General features: G+C 40.6%; 1 protein-coding gene and 1 long non-coding RNA gene across 6 annotated transcripts in view; one reads left to right on the top strand and one right to left on the bottom strand.

Annotated features, from left to right (window-relative positions):
- Window positions 1–13,022, top strand: part of LOC128317452 (uncharacterized) — a 53,435-nt gene extending 40,413 nt beyond the window's left edge. The window contains exons 2-3 of the long non-coding RNA XR_008300959.1: window positions 10,380–10,566; window positions 11,749–13,022. This is a non-coding gene — a long non-coding RNA (uncharacterized LOC128317452). The remainder of the gene's footprint in view (window positions 1–10,379; window positions 10,567–11,748) is intronic.
- glis2a (GLIS family zinc finger 2a) lies at window positions 4,177–20,811 on the bottom strand. Of its 5 annotated transcripts, none has more exons than XM_026947996.3 (7): window positions 20,368–20,811; window positions 13,029–13,168; window positions 12,010–12,125; window positions 10,396–10,587; window positions 9,690–9,823; window positions 7,641–7,759; window positions 4,177–6,849 (listed from the first exon to the last, which is right to left on the bottom strand). In XM_026947996.3, the coding sequence occupies exons 2-7, from the start codon at window positions 13,159–13,161 to the stop codon at window positions 6,248–6,250; spliced, it is 1,296 nt and encodes a 431-aa protein (XP_026803797.3). In that variant the 5' UTR covers window positions 13,162–13,168; window positions 20,368–20,811; the 3' UTR covers window positions 4,177–6,247. The 5 variants fall into 5 exon arrangements, with proteins under 5 accessions (XP_026803797.3, XP_053085334.1, XP_026803798.3 ...); XM_053229359.1 differs by lacking the exon at window positions 20,368–20,811 and adding an exon at window positions 19,326–19,519; XM_026947997.3 differs by lacking the exon at window positions 20,368–20,811 and adding an exon at window positions 13,417–14,019.
- Window positions 20,812–21,329: the final 518 nt, after the last annotated feature.

Here is a 21,329-nt window from a genome sequence, read left to right on the forward strand (position 1 = left end):
ATGTTTCTTTAACCATTTCCCATACTTTCTCATAACAGGTATTACTTGTTATCCATGTGTACATATTTGATATGGTTGCAAATGAACGCTTTTGAGGAACCCAGTGCAGGAACCTGTGGGGATTAGTTCCCACCCTGCACAACAACCCACTGACCTCATTAGTGAAAACGGCACACCCTCGGTGCTTGGCCCTCTACTAAGCCACGAGGTACGTGTTAGAACGAATACCGTATGCTAATGAGAAGGTAAACCGCCCCATGTTTGACTTAACAACTATGAAATTTTTAATGGTTGCACCAGATCAGATGCGTTTCTACATAACCTCAAGTTCAAGCTGACTTAAAATTTGCATCTACTCACTAATGGATGCATCTTCCACATAATAAACCACATGTGGGCATGCTGTTATTGGAAAATAATCAACAACCGGGTGTGTGATTACTCTTACCACACTGATTATATTGAGTGACTGTTGTTCAATAACAGAACATGTTTTATTCCTCTTGTACAACAACTTGCCAATGATTGCAATTTTTATTTTATTAACTAATGACAAGTATTTTTTTTTTTAATCCATTTATAGTTAACATTAAATGCTGTGGAGCATCCAGCTCTGTTACAAAGTGCTGACACTGGAGACTCCTTCCATAAATGTTAAATAAACATCTCCTTACAGAAAACTTTGCCATATCAATGATTATACATTGTTCTTTGTTAAACAACAGGTTTCCTTTAAACTGTTTAGATTATGTTGCACGTCCACAATAGAAGTCCGTGTAAATTGCTATAGAAACGTTAACGTATGACTATAAGCCTGTGATTTAGAGCTGCACTACTGTCAGAGCTGCTGTTACAGAAAACACCTCCTGACCAATCAGATTCATGACTTCAACAGTGCTGTGGTGTGATTTAACATAAACACTGACTGTTACTCTTAGTTGCTGCAGTTCATGGCTAAATTTGTTTGTGCATTTGAAAAATCCAGGCTAAGACCACAAAAGGAGAACAGAACAAGCAAAGGAATATGCTGATGCACTTGACTGTAAGACACAGCCCATTTAGATTTGTCCGTTTGACTAGTCTTTAAATGGCAATTTCGTTAGACACACCTTAATTAAATAAAACGTGACATGGAATGAGAAGGACGCTGCCTCAGTGCAGGTCGAGATCACTGATGTCACACTTCCTGTGGATGACAGGAGTGAAAGGTAAATATGGCCATTCTGCGATAAGGCTCTGAACTTTGATCCTTTTGCGCAACACTAGTTACGGCACACCTTAAGTGTTTTTGGTGCAGTAGGACTATGTCCAATATCTTAAAATTACGTACGTCTCTACGTAGGGTTTCGGACGGACGTTATATCCGTCTGTACGTTATGACTCGACTTGGAGCAGGAAGCTCGTCACACTGTGTAAATTCCGGACAGTCTTTACAGTTTGCTTATCGTACTTTTTTAATTTAATGACCAGAAATCTCACATTCAACCAAATGTTTTTTTTTTCTGTGTGATGTTATCACGCTTGACAATACCATTTGATTTCTACACAATTTATACAATCCTAAGCAATGTTGAAAAGTCGAGAGATCCTACATATAAAGGGTTTTACAGATTTTTCGGCCATCAAACCTACAAGATTTGTGCAGAATAAAACACCACACAGTTTCACTCTCAGTTCATGCTAGCAAGAGACGTGTTGCTTGTAGTTTGTCTCTTGTGGACCACTACTGTTGTTGCTTGTGGGCGTCTCTTATAATAAGAAACCACAGTAGCCAAAATGCATAGCTTACAGCTAACCATTTAAACACAAATGAAATAAGCCATCGATCAGTGTGAAAACTGGTTGCTTGCTTTGAGGCAGATTAGCAAAGTAAGCTCGCTGTACTGGCTTCACCAGAGGCACCAACGATCTCTGATGCGTCCTTTCGAGCTTTTTTTTTTTTGTCGTCATAATGCCTCTGTGCACGTTAAATGACTCTTTTGTGCGTCCAACAGTAAACGAGCCCTAACTGCAGATAAGAACTAAAGTTGTGAGTGGGGAACTAAAGAATTGTTGGACCACACAGGACCAGTCATTCAAGCCAGTCGTTTGTATTTGGCGCTTTAATGCAGCATAGGATTAAGAAAATCTCAATTCAGGCGTTGTTTGTTGCTGAAATCGTGGCCTTGTGGCTCGCAATATTGTAGGAAATAAATGGTCACCTTTCACTTTGTCACTTCCTAGTGTGAACTTAAGAGTCCAGTTATGCTCACGAGTCACAGTCATGACCAGTGCAACGTAGCGATGAACGGGAAATCCAGCGCATTGAGTAATTACATTCAGTTCTGACTGGAAAAAAGCAATCCTCTGCTGACAAGATAGCACGACTTAAGAGCAACAAAGTGTAGTGAAGGTTTTGCTGTTCAGTGTGGAAGGTTTTATGTCATTAATGAAAAGCAATACCAGATGTGTTGTATTTGACACAAACTGAGTCGCACTGTTATATGCACTGCAGGCTATACGTGCTTGTGTAATCCATGAGCAATGAGTTGCACAGCCAAGGAAGGTTTTGCTTTTCAGATTGCAGATTGTGGTGGTTGGATTAATATTTAATATTAGAAAGAGTTAGTGACAGCCTTAGTGACCTTCAATTTTTAAAAGAACATTTCAGAACCTTAGCAAAGACTGTTCTGGGTAAGTTGATGGCGTTACCCAAGGCATTGAATCATCTAGCAGACTTTTTTTTTTTTTAACTCCAAAATCATCTGTATTTAGCCATTTTCCAGGAAGAAAGTGCTTTCTGGACAAGTTTTCATCTGTATTTTGAGGCTCTTCATTGTTGCAATGTGGCTTGATCAGATTAACTGTGTCGGTCAGAAGGGAACTGCTGTGAAACCAGACGCATGAATCGAAGTTTGTTTCTTGCTAAATCTATTGGAAACAGGGTTAGTGTGTTAATGAATGCTACTGTTTATGACAAGTTTATGAATGATCTTTATGACTGCAGATGTGTAGGTAATGTCCAGTTTTATGGTTATGGCCTGGTCATAGTCCTTCTGCTATCAATAGTATGTTTTTATTTACTAAGAAAATCATTTTTTCTGGTAAACTAGGGTAACAAGACATAGGGTAAAAGCCATATCAGAATAATGTCAGTAGATCTTTAAAAAGTTAGACTGATCCACTTCAAAATCCTGTATAGATTTTAAGGGACACCGGATGGATTACACAAACTTAACTTCTTTCTTCACCAAACTGTATATCATGGGTGTCGAACGTACAGCCCGCAGGCCGGATAAAGGTTCTAATCCTCATTTAGAACAACTGAAAATCATTTTGTGGACCATTATTGAAAGATTAAAAAAAAAAAAAAGAGCTAGTGTGTTATTCCAAGTGCTATTTTGTTTACTGCTCATGCTGTACACAGCCATGTTGATATCACTCGCTGAGGAGTTGAGGAGACCGTCCCGAGTTCCCAAGTAGGATTTCCGAGTTGAGAGGTCGTTTTCTTTGGTTTTTCCTCGTCGAGTTACAGCCTTTAGTCGAATGCAGCATTATTACATCTCGCGTAATATAAGCAGTATTTTATGACGAATCCAATGATACAATGATTGTTCGATACGAAGATGAATTGAATCAAACCAACCAATTGTGACTCGTATGATGCAAGGCTCTGAGATTTTGTTCTCAGACCCCACTGTATCCATGTGTATATACACATATTGTATATGCGTATGTACTATTTCTTATTTCATTTAAACCTGGAGATAAGAAGAAAGTTTTAGAATTTTAAAAATATAAAACGAAAAAGGGACATGTTCAGTATCTTGAATATTCAATATTCTGCATTATTTCACTATATAAAATTTAAGCTCATTTGATTTTCCTCGAGTCTTATCCCTTCTACTGAAGCATGTGTTCACACAACACTCCTATGGATTTGATCTAACATGGATCATCAGGTTTTGCACAAACTTGTGGAATCCATGCTTGTCATTAAAGCAAAAAGGGGAACAAAGCAAAAAAAAATTCATGGAAATAAGATTCTACTTTTCACTCAGGTTGCTATAAATAAGATCATTTGTAACAAAAATGACAATAGAAGCATTTTCGCTAGTACATATAGAAAATGGTGTTAGAGTGGTCATATTACAATAAAACTTCTAGCAATACACAAAGTTGCACACCAGTAAAACAGTCACATTTCCTGTTTATTATATGCCTCTGTTTTTATTAGACGCTACCAGTCATCGTCGTAATCATAATTGTCAATATCTCGCATGACAATATCTCTTGGAGCGCGCTTTTGGAAATATTCTGCATGCTCATTATTAGAACACATGTCTGGGAAAATATACATATTGGCCTATGTGACATTTAACTTCCATTCGTACATACATATAGTGTACAAAACATCTGGAATGCCTAACTTACAGGTGTGTGTAACCAGTTGCACATACACCTGATTTTGGGACAAGGCTTGTCCTTAGAAGTGACTTCTTCTGTAGCATATCCTGACTCGACTGTAGCATGTCCTGTGCAAGTCGTGGCAGTGTCCTATGGTCTCGTTCAGGAATAAACTGTTTTCGACAGGAGTGCAGGCTTGGGTGGGTTTACTCTCATACACAAAGCCATACAAAATACTGACTCGGCTGACGTGTGCGTACTTACTGGACTCTTATTACTTTTATGTTGGGGCTGTCAGACGGCGTTTCGCTGTTCGGATAAACAGCAATCAATTTTTTTAACGAGGTTTACATATTCCATAGCGAATCCAAATTTGAATGTTAAAAGATCCCGTGTTATGTATGGGAAGTATTCCCATGTCAACGTATCATGGAAGTATTCTTACGAGTAACAGTTAAAAATTTTCAATCTTTACAATTGTCGCTGTACAAGGCCGTACCTAATTTGCATAGAATTGAGGAAATCTTGCCGTCTGCTGTTGCCGAAATTTGCGCTTCCGTGTCGCACACGTTCGGGAAATGAAGTCATGTATAACTACTGTGAACCTAGGATTAAGTGAGATCTATGAATAGGCTGGAATGAATTTTCTGACAACTCCCCACCATTCCACTGTTTACATAATTACACTTTTACACATTACATAATGTGTTTGAGCTTAACACACGAGTGTGTATTTAGAAACCGTACGCTAATGCAAAGTCTGGTTAAAAAGCAGATCTTCAAGAAAGAGACCACTTCAGGCTGCCAGTACATGCCCAAGTCTGTCAACTACCAAACAGCACTGCAATAAGCTCGTGATAAAGGCACTTGAACTGGTTACTGAACAATATTATGATGACGGAGGTAATGACAAAGATGTGCAAAACTAGTCAGGAGCTGGTCATTATGGACCATCGTCTGTTATCGGAATGGCTCTCACACTGCCTTTGTCAAAGTTTCCTGGTGAAACGTGTCACTATGAAAGAAAAAAAGACCCTAACAGCAGGAAGGAATGATAAATCAGCAATGAAATATTAAACCATCTCTGCAATTCCTCAACACTCAATGTGTTTCGTCTGAAGTTCAATGGGAAAAAAAAAAGACCACATCATGATTTGCTCAGGGTGATCTCGGAGTTAAGTAAACACTATCTTCCCGGATTTGTAGCCTATACATTTGTTTGTTTGAATTTTCATTACATTTCCATCACATACTTTTGACATCACAGCACCTTTATCTTTAGGGTAAGTATGGGCTTGTGAGCAGGATGTTGCCAGTACACACATGTAAAGCGTCCGTGTTCCTGCACTCTGAAGCCAGTCTGACAAAGACCTACACGAGTATAAAACGCATACACGCGCAAACAGTATTATTTCTTATCTCACACTGCATCCTGCAGTGTCTGTTTGGTGACTGTGGGTCTTTAGATCAAACGTGTCAACTCAGAGTTTGTTCTTGGTGGGACAGATGGCTTTGCAAGAACCACATTCATGTTTGATTAACACATTTGGTTTGGTTTGGCAGACAGTTAATTATTTTCTTTATTAACTAGTAATGGATGCTGCTTTAACCCAGGTAAGGATTAGATGCATATCTGAAGGACCGTGAGAATACTTACAGGGAAAAGAAATACTGCGGGTTTCTTATGGTTTCTGCCCAAAATACGCTGTTACATTAGAATGTGCTTCGAAATCTCGAAACGTGTCAAGTAATCAGATTTAAGACTTTTAAATGAGCTAAATGAGCATGAATCAATGGTGGTTCAAATGGTTTAGATTACACCATTTTTACAGATCACGTGACCTTATGACATGATCCTAGTCTAGCTGACCACGGCCTGCTTGAGCATCATCATCCCCGGCGGGACAAACACCCAGGACAGAGCGTTGCATCCTTCTTCTACCTCCCTGTTATCATTATCATCCTCATCACCACTACTCTTCTTCTTCAAGACCCTTTGCTTAGCCTCCAGCCCAAATGAAGGAAGCAGTAAAGGGTCAAAGAGAGGCGTTTTGCCCAGCCCCGGAGCTATGTTGTTATGACGGAGCACAGCTTCCGCCCCCGTGTGCCCTGCAGACATGGAGAGATCGAGAGGAGAGGCACCCAGAGCCATGAGTGGCCCCGTAAAGGCATGCAGGAGAGCCAGTGCGGCCCCAGGCAACACCAGATGAGCTCTTGCCGAAGCGGGAGGGGTCGAGGGATCCGTGGTTGTGACGGTCGGCTCGGCACCTGTTGAGACGGAGTGGCCGTGAGCCTTGATGTGCTTACGGAGGGAACTGGGATCTGTGTAGCGCTTGGGACAGCCGGCCATCTTGCAGCAGTAGGGTCTGTCCTCGTAGTGCGTGCGTGTGTGCTTAAAGCGGTCGCTGGAGTTGGAGTAGCGCTTTCCACAGCCCTCGTATGGACACGCGTACGGCTTCTCTCCTGAACAAAAAAAAAAGGTAGGGAGGGGATGATGAATGACTGCGCTGGAAGATAGCAAGGAACCACCATCATAATGAATGTGTGTGTATACATATCGATGTTGTGAATGTTTTGAACTGAAAAAGAAAACGGTCAAGATCGGGTATTGCCATTGACGATCGTTACACTCGACAATTGAAGTACGCTCCCCAGTTTGCAAGAAAGAGAGAGAAACCTCCTCCTCTCAGATTTGTCTTGGCTTCCGCACAGAAAAATGGCGGACACGGTTTTGCAACGTACGACAATGTTTGGAAATTCTCGACAAAAACAGCGCTACGTGCAAAACGTGCAACACTGCCATAAAATACACAAAGGTGGCACGGCATAATCCTGCTTTCAATTTACCTCGAAAGAGGGAAATCAGAACTTGGAATTTTCTCTGTGGAAACGAAACTCTGTGCCTTTGAGCTACAAAGTAGGGGAAGAAATGGATTTTTGTCAAAGCTAATTGGTTTATAGAGTAAACCTCATTTAAAAGTAAAGTAAAGAAGTGCTACTTTGTTTACTGTTGATGCATGTCGAGTGGCCATGTTGATTTGACGTCACGTGCTGAAATCGGGGTTTAGGAGTCCTTCCCGCGTTTTAAACCTTGTCCACGACTTTCCAGTTTTTGTTTTAATGTCATCTATGACTTGTTTTGCAGCATGCGTGCGCATAAGTACGTAAACAACAACAAAGATTGATTGTGAGGATACAATAATTGAGGCGAATGTAAGCTGTGGTATGATGTATGCTGAGTGTGTTTGTCTCACCTGTGTGCGAGCGGGTGTGTATTTTGAGGTTCTCCAGCCGCGAAAAGCTCTTGCTACAGATGGGACACTGGTGGGGTTTCTCGTTGGTGTGTGTGCGGATGTGGATCAGCATCTTGTACCTACCCAAGAGACACGTGTTGTTATCACCTTGCACGTGCACTCACACAAAAATACCACACACATACGTACGTATATAAACATACGTGTTTCTGTCTGGACTTCCTGCTTGTATCGTAGAGACAAACATATGTGAAAAACAAATTAAAAACATCTTTATTAGCCTTGGATAATATATGTCTAATTTTTTTATTAGCTTAAATGTTTAGTCTTTGTTGAAATACATACAAAATATTAAGTTATTTTTGTGTAGAATAGATTTCGATCATGTCACATTATTAAGTGACTTGAACACTTTCTTCAGAAATTTCTGGGAAGTTGGCGTGGTTTCATTCGCTATGATTTTAGATTGGTGCTTTTAAGTCAGCCCAGGTAAAAGAAACTGTTTTTTTAAGCAGCGTTTGTTTGGTAACTGTATTCGTGTCTGGACAGGCATCTGAAAAACTGCTTTGTATATGCCTGCGCACTGTAGCTGCTTGTTCCTCTTTGCTTGTGCAACTAGAGAATATGTAAATGCTTCCAGCGATAGCAAAATAATGGAAGCTTGAAAAGAGCATTTAGTTGGTATGGATTGCATCATTAGTAATAAAGAAAATAAAGTTTTCCTGATGGAAAGTTTTCTATAAATTGAGCATTCTTGTTCCAACACTGCTGCATTTGTTTCAGCATGTTGTTTTGAATGCGCGTGTTTATCACCAAAACCAAAGCGTCCAAAGCACAATACAAATCCCCTGATCACACGTTACAGCCTTTAAAGGAGAGAAAACTGGATTGTCTTTAAAACAGTGATGTAGCACACTTTTGCCTGTATACATTCACTTAAACAAGCATAAAAAAAAAAAAGTCAATTCAAAAAGTAAAAATCAATATGATGGTACATTTGGTAATGCTACAGTAAAGGTTGTAGTTGATGCTCTCTGTATGAAGCTAAGAATAATACACGTGTGTTTTTTTATAAGAGACTAATCAACAGTAGGGTGGTGAGGTGCAGCCAGATGCTATGTGGCGTCGCTGTTACCACCCTGGAGTTGATTATTTTCCAAACACCACCACACCCTGAAATGACGCAGGGTGGAAATGACGCAGTTTAATTAAAAACAAATTAGGCCTTCTTGTCACTTAATTATAGCAGGTCTGAAAACTCATTCTCTAACTTTCTCTTGGGAAAAAAAAAATGCAGCTTGTTATGGAGAAACCATAAAATGTAAAATATTCTGTACTGAGACTTTGTGGAGCGTTCACCACATCTTACAAGAAATCTGTCAGTACTACATGATTCTAAACTAGAACTTAATGCTGAGCTTTTTGCAGCAAATAATGTAGAGGTTCCCTGTTACGCGTTGTTACGCATCGTTTGGCTGGCGCGCATGTACCTGAACGTCAGTCTGGTTTTTGCTAATCTGACACCAGATGTTGAAAGTACATGACACTGTGTCCAGAACAACATGCGGAAAAAAAACGCTTACAAATTCCCAGGAATCACAACAAGCGCCACCCTTTATATGCCCTCATTGTGCACCTCAAACCCAGTAAATAAATAATGAATAATAAATAATAAATAATGTATGCGCTGTGTTGAAATCCAGCCTTTTAGAGAAACGACTGTTTATCTTGTTGGAACTAACACGTCTCACGGACGTTCCACAGCATTACACGCGAATATAAACAGATAAAAAGCATGACGTTTTGTTCATTAATAAGTTAGAAGTTGTAACTTTTAAGTTGACAGTTTGTTGTGGGATGAGAAGAATAAAACACATGCTGTTATTGGAAAATAATCCACTGCGGGTTGGTACGAGTAACTCCCTCACCGTGGATTATTTTCCTAGAAGAGCAAGTGCCCCCGAGTGTTTACCTTCCTACATAACATGCAGTACTGACTGCTGACTAACACTCCTGTTTGGTATGGTCCTGAAACTAATAGTCGGTCACCTGGCATTGAAGCCGCGGCCCTTGCGCGCACACCCCTCCCAGTGGCAGCAGTAGCCTGAGCTCCTCTCTGGCTTTACGTGGGACTCGGTCACGTGATCCACCAGATCCTGCAGGCACTCGAACAGCAGGTGGCACTACAGAGCCATGCAGGAAGAGAAAATGGAGGACGGCGTGTTAGAACTGACACCAGGGGTCACTGGAACTCCCTGATTAGCAGGAATTTTTTGATAAAAAGTATGATCTCGTAATGAGCAGTAGCATCTAAGCTATTCGTTTATTACTCAGCAGTGAGGTTGAAATAAAGCTATCTTTTCTGTTCTAGTAGCTTTAAAAAAAAAACACTAAGCATGCTGGTGTAAATACATCTTTAAGGCAAGGTTAATAACATCTACCCTGGTTTGTGTATTCTCTTTCCTTTTTTTTTATTATAGTTTGATTACTATTTAATTGGACCCAGCGAGTTGATTAATGAATTAATTAACTGCAAATGTGTTGAGATTTTAAGGAACCCCAGCAAGGTGACATGTTATGGGATGTGTAGGATAACATTACTCATAGGGATGTGTCTTTAGATGGCACATTTTATTTGTGTTTTTATATTTTGAACAAATCTGTAGCCTATTTATTGTTGCCCAGAGAAAACTGGTATCAAGTGATTAATTGAGGCTCTACTACTCTTGGTTCTTAAAGCGATCGGCGTGCTCACCCGTAGCCAGCGACAGGCGAGCTGTTCCTCCGCTGGTTCAGGAGAATCCCGTCTGTCCCGGCGCTGAGCAGTCAGTATAGAGCTGGGTGGGAGGAGGCCGCCCCCTGCCCCGATCGGTAGAAAAAACTGGAAACCTGGAGGACGTGGAGGAGGAGAAGCCTCACCCTCCAGGTAACCGATAGTCTCTGAATCCTATGTGTGAAAGATAAGTTGGTGTTGGTTTGTGTGCATGTGGGGGTGTGTGTGTGTGTGTGTGTGTATGTGTACATATATATATATATATATATATATATATATATATATATATATATATATATATATACACACACACACACACGCATATATATGTACATATATATATGCACGCATATGTAAAAACCCAGCAATATAAAGATCCAAATGCTGCTCCCAGGATACAAAAGAGGCCAGAAGCAATGAGGAATGCAAAATGAAGCATGGTGTGGGGATTCTTTTCATCAGCAGGTTAACTGGTTAACGTCGAGGGCAAGACGGACAGAACCAAATGCAGCAAAATCCTATAAGAAAACCCCGTTCTGGTTTGCAAGAGATTTGAGACTGTGGCAGAGGTTCACCTTTCAACAGTTCAAATCCAAGAACTTGAGTATGTTAGAAAAGCCAAATCAAAGCCCTGGCCCTCAATCCGATTGAGAATCTTAAGACTTAAACTGCTGTTTACCAATGGTTTCTATCCAGTCTGACAGAACTTGAGCAATTTTGCCAAGAAGAATGGGCATAATATCAGGATCCAGATGTGCAACGCTGACTGAGACATATTCCAGAATACTTGTGGCTGTAATTGCAAAGTATTGACCCAAGTATTGAACATTTACGCAACCAACAAATCTCTGCTTTTTGTTTAATTAAATTTTGTCACAATAAAAAAAATTGGCACGTTCAAATGTTATACATATTGTGGAAATCAAACAGTAAAAATAACAAAAGAATTCCATTTCAATTTTCGACTTTCCCTTGACAACGAAAAACACTTTTTTTTTTTTTAGCAAGAAGAGAGGAAGTGAATAGCAGATTTTTCAAGATGAACACATTTTCCTCAGCAGTAAGGACAAAGTATTTGGAGTAGTATCCTTGGTGATTAGTACGGTGCTTAGTAACTACTCATCAACTACTTGCTTATTAACTACTAGGCAGCATGCTAATTGCCAGCCAGCTAGCAAAACAGTGTAATAATGCTACATGAAACCAGTTTGACTGAAGAAAACTGAATGTCTTATTACTATTTTTTTTAGATATTAAGTATTTTATCATTCACCTCCTTTGCTAAAATCTCATCTTTATCCACCGTCGTCTTGTCTGTCTTGCTGTTTTGAACAGGAAATTGCATCATACGGCAATGCCTTCTGGGTAAGTTCTCTTACTGAAATCTAGACTGATGATTCAATCCCTCAGGCATCCAAGAACCTCTTCTAACAAACTTCCCTTCAGCTGATTATGTATGGGATCTGTCTAGAACACGGCAATGGGGATTCAAGAACAAATTAAGGAGAATGTGTTAAAACCAATATTGGAACACAGCCCAGGAGGGAGTGTGTTTAATTTCCCTCTTGTCTGTGATGGGTGTGTGTTAAAGCTCACCCTGGCCTGAGGGGGCGACAAGGGACCGCAGCTGGAAGAGGAGTGTTGAGGAGAGGGAGGAGATGAGGGACACACACTGAGGTCTGGTTTTGAGGATGTGGGAGAGTCCACGATGTCTGCAAACACAAAAAACAGGAATAAAAGCCCAGCTCTTTGTAATGTGCGTATATGTATTATGTAAAACAATATTTAAATCCTATTGGAATTTTAATAATATTTACATATTCAAAGGAGAAAAATCAAAATTTGAATGCAAAAGATCCTATTTTCTACTGTTAGGCTGTTAAAATATGTTTTGCTTAAGTCTAAGCAAAGGGTTCTGAATAAACCTATACATTTATGGCATATTTTATGCTTTCCCACATTTATTTTTTAATAAAAGATACTGTATATTAAAAAAATTACCCAGTATTAATCCTACACTTGGTATAACATGTAAGTAGGTTTACAGTTTCAAGCAGGCACTTAATACACCCCATGCTATATTTTAAATTGAGCTTCTCAATATAAACAAACGAGTAATTTAAACCGCCCGGGATGGCGTGGTCCCACGGTAACGAGTTTCATATCGGACCACCAGCCGCTACTATGTAGTGAGCGCGTGTAGTGAGCGCTGGGGCTTTAACCACACAGTACTAACAGAAAAACAGATAAATAATTCTGACATTTCTTTCAAGAAAACAGTAGAACGCACAAGAGTACTATATAATTTCTAAAACACTAAAGTGCACATCTGTATTCGGGCGTAACTACAGACTTGCATATGAGATACAGGGCGGAGACTGAGTAAATCAGAGGCGTATTTCAGTTAAGCACGATTCCGAACCGTGAACTAATGCTAGTGTTTCCTGTGCAATATTGATTGATTGAGAAGCAGAGAATGCCAGACGAGTGTGTGCTTGGTCTTAGGGCTACCGGTATGTTAATTATAAACTTATTTATATTTAAATCCATTCAGATTTTATTCAAATGCAATTTGACAGCCCTAATACGTATATGATTTGTGTGTGTGTGCTGACCCGTGTCAGAGCTGCGTGTTGGGCGTGGTATCCTGGCTCGGGTGAATCGGAGCGGGGCGCAGATGGATGTTCTGTGTGTTCTGTCCCGGCTCGAGGAGACCTTCAGGTCCAGCGGCTCGTCTAAGGAGACCATGGCGTGCCTGCGGAATAAAAAAAGAAAGAAAGTAAGAGAAAATTGAAAATGTTTCTATAAGAACGTCTCACGCACATACACACACACACACACGTACATGTATGCAAAACGTCCCTCCTTCACTGAAAGCCTGCACGCACACAGCTGGAAAAAGACGTACTAAATTTACTTCAGGCGACTGTAAGTGATTTACATTTCTTTCTGCTAGACAAGTACCAGCTACACACACACACACACACACACACACACACGCACAATTACATCCTCCATCACGCATGCTGACGAGGTACAGTTGTCTCGGCATCTGGCCTATATCCACAGGCAGCACCCGTGTGTGTGTGTGTGTGTGTGTGTGTGTGTAATACAGGTCACTAAGTGCACTATCCCCACCACACAATCATACAGTTTTGCTTTGCAATGTTTTATACTGTTTTGCTTCCACTCAGTGGCATTGCTAGAAGATTTCGTTCCCAACGGTATCACATGACTCAATCATTAAGCAACACACACACACACACACACACACACACACACACACACACACACACATCACTGAGGCTTTCTCCCTCTCCAAGGAAACTCCCCTCAGTTTAGGAACGCAGACATTCACAGTCTTGCTGGCCACTCCCTGGAAACACATACTCTCACTCCTCTCACATTTTCTCTCCTCTTTCTTTCTTTTCTATACCCACCAGAAGCGCACACACACACACACACACACACACACACACACACACACACACAGTCTCTCTCCTCCCTGCACTTTTCTTCTCCTCCCTTGTCATTCCTCTGTGTTTTCGCCAGTTACTTTTCCCCTCCTTTACTTTCCTACACTTTCCCCCTCCCTGCTTTCCTACATGCCAGTATTCTCACACACACACACACACACACACACACACGACCTGAAGTAACTGATCCTTTAGTGTTCCCTCAGAGTCTCAGTCCTAAACATAATACAACTTTGACTACTGATGAAAATGAAATATAATATGAAAATGGTGCAATATGATAGTAAACATGAAAAAATTTGTTTACAAGCACACGTTACTCTCCACGTGAGTTGTGCAGGCAGCTCTCTGTAATTTCTTTAACCCAGATTGTGAAAAGCAGCACGGTTAGGAGAAGTGTGATGGTTTTTTTTTTTTTAAAACCCTGTAGCCTGTCACGCCCTCTTTTCTCTCCTCCATGCTGACCTTCTCTTTCTCTCTTCATCACTCCTCTCCTACACTATCCCTCTACATCTCTTGTTTCACTATACAGGCCATCATTCTCTCCCTTGCTCCATCTTTCTCTACTGTAAGCTATGACTCTTTATCCTCTACACCACTCTTCTCTCTCTCCCTCATCCCTCTCTTTTGCATCTTCCTTCCTTCCGTCCTCTAGTTCACTTCTCGCACCAGTTTCTCTACATTTCCCCTCCTTTGTGAAATCATTCCTCTGTTCCATTTGCTGTTTTTTTTCCTTCACCCTCTGCCTTTTCTGTCCTCGACTCAACCTCTCTTTCCATTTCTCCCTGCTTTGTGCTATCTTTTCTTTAAGCCACCCGTTCACTCTGGATGCTTCTAGTATCTTTCCTCGTCTCTTTCACCTCCTTGGCTCTGACTCTCTGCCTTATCTTTTTTTGTTCTTTTTTTCTAGAATGATTTTACTTTTCGATTCCCTTTCTCTCACACACTGCTGCGTTTTTGTAAATGTTTATCTTTTCTACTTGTGATGTCTCATATTTAACATTCTCCTGTTTTCTCCCTCCCTCCCTCTGTCTCTTTTACCGGCAGTGACTCCTTCCTTCCAAAGCTCTGATGCACTGCCCATATTCAGTCCACACACACATGGTCTGTAAGCCACATGCAATCCAAGTGTCTCCTATTATAAAGGAGTGGCTCGCTCACGCAAATATCCACACACACACACACACACACACACACACACACACACTTATGCATAACAGGATGAGGTCTGAGCACAAAGCAGAGCTGACTAATGAGCCGCTGATGAGAGAGACACGACAGCTTCCAAAAAAGAGATGAAAATTCACCCCTCCTTCCTTCGTTTTCGCTTGTGGTTTTAATTTTCAGTCCAAACTCAGATGTTTCTCTGGAAGGACCAGACATTCTTTCAGTCTAAGTGGTGGTGAGCTTTATGAAAGCATGATCTAGCCTAAATATTGCAATCGGTTACATCGCATACAGTTTTCTGTATGTATCACAGACATTGTTAGTACACTGACTTCAGTATATTGGAGTTGAAATTAAATAATGAATATGCCCTCAAAGTGCTGCTCAGCTGTTCCATGGCCAGATGTCTGTTATTCCCTCATTGTTTCACTTACAAGTAAGCAGATAAAAGGTCTAGAGTTGATTTCAAGTGTGGCATTTGCATTTGGAACCTGTGAACTCTCAATACGAAGTCCAAAGAGCTGTCACTGCCAGTGAAGCAAGCCATCATTAGGCTGAAAAATCAAAACAAACCCATCACGGAGATCGCAAAAACATTAGGTGTGGCCAGCGCACTGGTGAGCTCGGGAACACCAAAAGGCCTGGAAGACTATGGAAAACAACTGTCGCGGATGACAACAATTCTTTCCCTGGTGAAGAAAAACCCCTGGCTAGAACAAGAAAACCCTCCAGGAGGTAGGCGTATCTGTGACAAGGTCAACAGTCAAGAGACGACTTCAACAGAGGGTTTACCACAAGATGTAAACCATTTGTATGCAGCCTCGAAAACAGGAAGACCAGATTAGAGTTTGCCAAAAATATCTATTAAAAAAAATAAAATAAAATTTAAAAAAAGCTTGTATCCTTCTGTAACAACATCCTATGGACAGATATTATATAATCTGCTCAGATTCAGCCAAATGCTTCAAAACTCATTTTTGCGCTTCACACTGCAGATGGACAATAACCCGAAACATACTTTGAAAACAACCCAAGACTTTTTTTTAAGGCAAAGAAATGGAATGTTCTCCAATGATCGAGACAGTCACCTGAGCTGAATCCAACAGAGCTGCATTTCACCTGCCGAAAGAAAAACCGAAGGCAGAAAGTCTCAAGAACAAGCAGGAACCGAAGACCGCCGCAGTAACAGCCTGGCTGAGCGTCACCAGTGAAGAAACCCAGTGTCTTGGTTCCAGTCTTCAGGCAGTCACTGACTGCAGAGGATTTAAACCCGCATATTTAAAATGGTTATTTAATTTTTGATTGTTTGTCCAATTACATTTGGTCCATTTAAGCTGGAATTCTGCCCTTATTCATATTTAATCTCATATTCATAATTTAATTTAAATTCCAATATACTGTGGTAGACAGCTAAAATAACAATAACTTTGACAATGTCCAAAAAGGTATGACCCTGACTGTATACTAAACAACAAAAATAAAGGTGTCTGAATACTTATACCCCTCACTGTACGTGTCTGCTGGGCCACTACAAATAAAAAAAAAAGTATTAGCTCAGACATGATATTCTGCTTGTCCCAGGTTTGATTTGTCCACCGCTGTGAGGCTGTCTGGCAGGATCGAGACTATGAAAGGATTTAAATTTGGAAGTGATATTTAAGTGAATGGAAAATAATGAAAACTGAAATGAAAATGAAGGAATCGTACAGTATTGGGACTGAGGGTTGCTGAGAAGCCGGGTAGCTCATTTTTGAACAATCTTGCTTCTTCAGTGTCTGATTTTTTTTTTTTCCCGTCTGTCCTCCAAATCTGAACACACACATACACACATTTATATACATTCCTCAGTGTGCAGCAGATTCACTCAATTTGTTTTCAATGTGCTTTTGTGTGTGGAACAGAAATGCAGGGAAATGCGCCAAGCTCATAAACAATAACAAAAACCAGCTGCAGGCCTGACATGCCGAGAGAAAGTGTGTGTGTGTGTGTGTGTGTGTGTGTGTGTGTGTGTGTGTGTGTTTGGTGCTGCCTTTACTTCAAGAGGTAAAATAATATAGCTGTAGGTGATCCAGAAATCCTCTGTCATCATACACTCTCTGTCCTTCTGCCCTGAGAAGGTCTTCACTCGACTTTTCTTTCTCTCTCTCTCTCTCTTTCTCTCTCTCTCTCTCTCTCTCTCTCTTTCTTTCGGTCTCTTTCTCTCACTGTCTCTCACTCAGGTTATATTTTCCATCCCCTTTCTTCCCCCTTACACAGAGGGGGAGAGGAATTCTCTGCGTGTTTGTTTTGGAAATACATCGCCCTGCAGGGACCGCAACGTGAAAGTGTGTGTGCGAGAGAGAGAGAGAGACATACACACACACACACACACCCACACACACACACAGGAGCTGAGGTGGTTTGATGTCTCACAAGAAAAGAATGTCTTTCTGTGATGCTTTACCAAACCACTAAACCTGATGACCTTCCTAACGTTACTGACTGAGTTGTCACACATACACACACCCACACACTCTTACGGTCATATAGGCATGTCAAACATCTCTCCTTCGCCTCTCTTTCCCCATCCCCGGCTGCTGTTTTGCACACACTAGCTTCGCTCTTACACTCAGTTGCATCATTACCGCTTTGCAGATTTGGCTTATTTTCAGGCCAAGACATGTTGCTAAGGAACCAGCTCTGTCCTGGCGACTGGAAAAATTAAGCTACATACTATCGAATCGCATACTCCCATACTAAACCCTCAAAACGGTATGCCATCTTATTACGTACTATTGTACTAAATGGTATATCCATTTTGCTTACTACTGTGCTACATATATCAAAAAGTAATTCTCCTGCATACTACCAAGCTCACTGAATACGGACATACAGTATGCGATGTCATACTACTATACCAAATCAACGTCAGAACAGTACTTCTTCATACTATCGTACTACGCAATGTAATTCCATGCTACTATACTACACAGTGTGTTAAGAGTATGTCACTTCTATGCAGATTCCTGTACTAAACTGTAACTTAGTCTAGACATCCTAACTAGTATGTTAAAAGAGCATGCTAGCTCCTCAAACGGTATATAAGATACTACTGTATACTACCTTTTTGGATAGTATGTTATCAAAATAGTGCATTATGATACTACCAGACTACACAGTATATCATAGTACAGTATGCCACTATACTACTTTTTTTTTTTCCCTCAAAGAAAATTACTACTACTCTACTAACAAGTATGTCAAAATAGTTCACCTTCATACTACCCTACTAAATAGTATGTCAAAACACATCACCTTACCGCATCTCTGTACTAAACAGTATGTAGTATAACGGTAAATATAAGTTCTGTCCCCATCTCCATACTAAATACTGTGTCAAACCCATACCTGTCACCTTCTTGCATACTACCGTAAGTGTGTAGACTAAAAAGTATGTCAACACAACAAGTATGTCAACTCGCCACAAACTCCCATACTAAGTATGCTCATTAAAGAAGTATATTAAAGTGGCCTATGAAGAGATCGCCACCTCACCTTGCACTACAGTATGCGTACAAAGTATGTCAAAATACTTGGAGATGATACTCCATCTCCAATACTCTCGTACTAAATAGTATGTCAGCTCACCTCACACTACCCTACTAAACGCTATACTCATTAAAGTAGTATATTAAAGCGGTGTACAAAGAGTACGGCACCTCACCTCGCACTACCGTGTACACAGTATGTCAAAACAGAAGGCTATGTCATCGTAGCCCCGTACGTAGAAGTACATAAATACTATATAGCATGCCACCATGAGAAAATCGAGGGATGGCGTACTATTCTGATATACCATGAAAGTCCCCCGGACGTGGCTTTAGAGTCATGATTTGACTGATTTACACAACAGCCAATAGCATTCGAGATAGTCCACACCCCCACGGAATCTAAACAAATCTGATAGTAGCTTAGTGAACTAGCTAAATACGTAGAACCAAGAGCCTGTTTTCATCTTTGGAGGATTTCTCATTGTCACCTTCATGTTTTTGGAGTTATACTGTACACGTTTGAGACGAGGGAGACCTTCAGTGGCGCTGATGGTAACCAAGAGCCGTAAGATCGTCACCTGGAGACAAGTCATTTGAGTGGTAGACAAAATGACATTACTAATTCTTAGTGATGGTGAAACCATGATAGTGGTTAAAGATGCAACTACGTTCTCGTTCAGTCTGAGGTAGCGACATTCCGGTATAAATCAACCCCCAAGTTGCTAAAACACATACCCACCACGTTCTGACACGTTCCACAATCTTTGAAATGAATAAACTCCGGCCATTTCTTTTCCAGCAAGGGATACCTAGTAAAGGGAATAGTACTGCGGAAAGAAAAAAAAAAAAAACGTACAAACTAACCATGTTTGCTGCTAACTGCAGAGCAAGACAAAATGTTCTAGAGAGCATTTCATTGGATGAAGACAAGACTACTCTGCTGGAAAAAAAAAAAAAAAAAATAGAAACCCTCACAGAATTTGTAATGGTTTTAATGGTTATAAAGGGAATTGTACTGGTTTTAATGGAAACTGTAATGGTCTCTGTGGGTCTCTACTGGTAATTTGTTGCCTTCTATTGGTGGCATGTTATGTCTAGTGGATACCATTAAGGACCAGTAATAGTAATGGTAATGGTTTTAATGGTTAGTTGATGGATTGTAATGGTATTTGTAGTGGAAACCATTAGAAATTCTGGGATGGTTTCTATTGTTTTTGTCAGCAAGGTAGTACAGGATGACTTATCCAAAAAAAAAAAAAAAAAAAAAAATTAGTTTGTTCTCCAAGAATATCTCCAAAACTTTTTTTTATTTTTAGATGTGCTGGTAGATGGTAGTGGTGTCCTTAACACTAAAAGGTACTAAAAGCTTTAAAAACACCGGTTTTGATTTCAGGGACACTTTAATTAAGCTACTATTTGCTGTAGGACGTTAGCTTGTAGCTTTATTTATTTATTCGCGCGCACCGACGGTTACAATTTAAATACGTTTAAATCGAACAGCAACCGTTACACCTGTAGCATTCTCTCGCGTGACAGTAGATTCAGCGTGTCACGCGCACACCCTGGTCCAATAACTACACATATACGTGTGTATACATATACACATATACATATATACATAATATATATATATATAGGGTGTATTAGCAGCCTGTGTGTGCAGTTATATAGCTAGCAGAGAGACGCTTTGGGATTTAGCCTCAATGTCAGTCAGCTGGCCAGATGTTTCTGTTAGAAATGTCCAGTATGACTAAGATGTGTGATGTGAGATTGTAGCCTACCTTTAAGGATTTTTTTTTTTTTTTTTTACCTTTGTGGACGGATTTAGTCGGTCAGAACGCTCCGTTTTCTCCTCTACAGGATTTGGGACACTTGATAATGATGATAATGATGATGATAATTCCTTCTGAAAGAAAAAAACTCCAGAGATGAAAGAATAAATCGACGAAGAGCAGAAAAGCGGCTGGTCTTCTTCTCTTTAAATGTATTCTGTCTTGTCGGACACTTGTAGCCTTCTGCTGAACTTGTCTAATTTGTCTAAATTAAAGTCAAAATTAAGTTTTATAAAGAAAAAAACACTGAATTTTGCTTTGTTTTTATAGAATTACAGAGTAGCATCGCTCGTGCACGACGCCTGTCAAGTGTGTGTGTGTGTGTGTGTGTGTGTGTGTTTCTCTCTCTCTCTCTCTCTCTCTCTCTCTCGCGTGCGGCCGCCGTCTGTCTCTCCTCCCTCCGCGTGCCCGTGTGACTGCGCGCGCCCTGGACACGTGACCGCTGGAGACCCACCAGTCCACACATACACGCTCACTCTGAACACGGGCTGAATCCTAAATAACCCCATATTACACCACATAGTGCACTGCATAAGCCTCGGAAACCCCCACTGTTTTTGCGCCCTAAGTAGTGCGCTTGAATAGGGGATAGGGAGCTCTATGGGATTCAGCCAGCTCAAAGGCGCCGCCTCGCGCCCACACGCGCCCACAGCTCTCTCCCAATCACAAGCTTAGAGGCGCACTGCGCATACTAAATAGCGCATATAGCCTACTGTTTAGCAGTCTACACACTATGTAGTGCGGTAGTGTAAGGTTTAGGACGTAGCCTCAAAGCGCTTACGTCTGCGGTTTTCCTATTTTTCAGAAGAAAGATGTTTATAATTAATTGAAGTATTCTTTCTTTCTTTTTTTTTTTTTTTTAAATGACGGTTGAAATTTAAATTGTCCCACGTGAGCGCGCGCGCCACCTG

This window comes from Pangasianodon hypophthalmus, chromosome 25 (genome assembly GCF_027358585.1).
Source record: "Pangasianodon hypophthalmus isolate fPanHyp1 chromosome 25, fPanHyp1.pri, whole genome shotgun sequence".
Lineage (NCBI taxonomy): Eukaryota > Metazoa > Chordata > Actinopteri > Siluriformes > Pangasiidae > Pangasianodon > Pangasianodon hypophthalmus.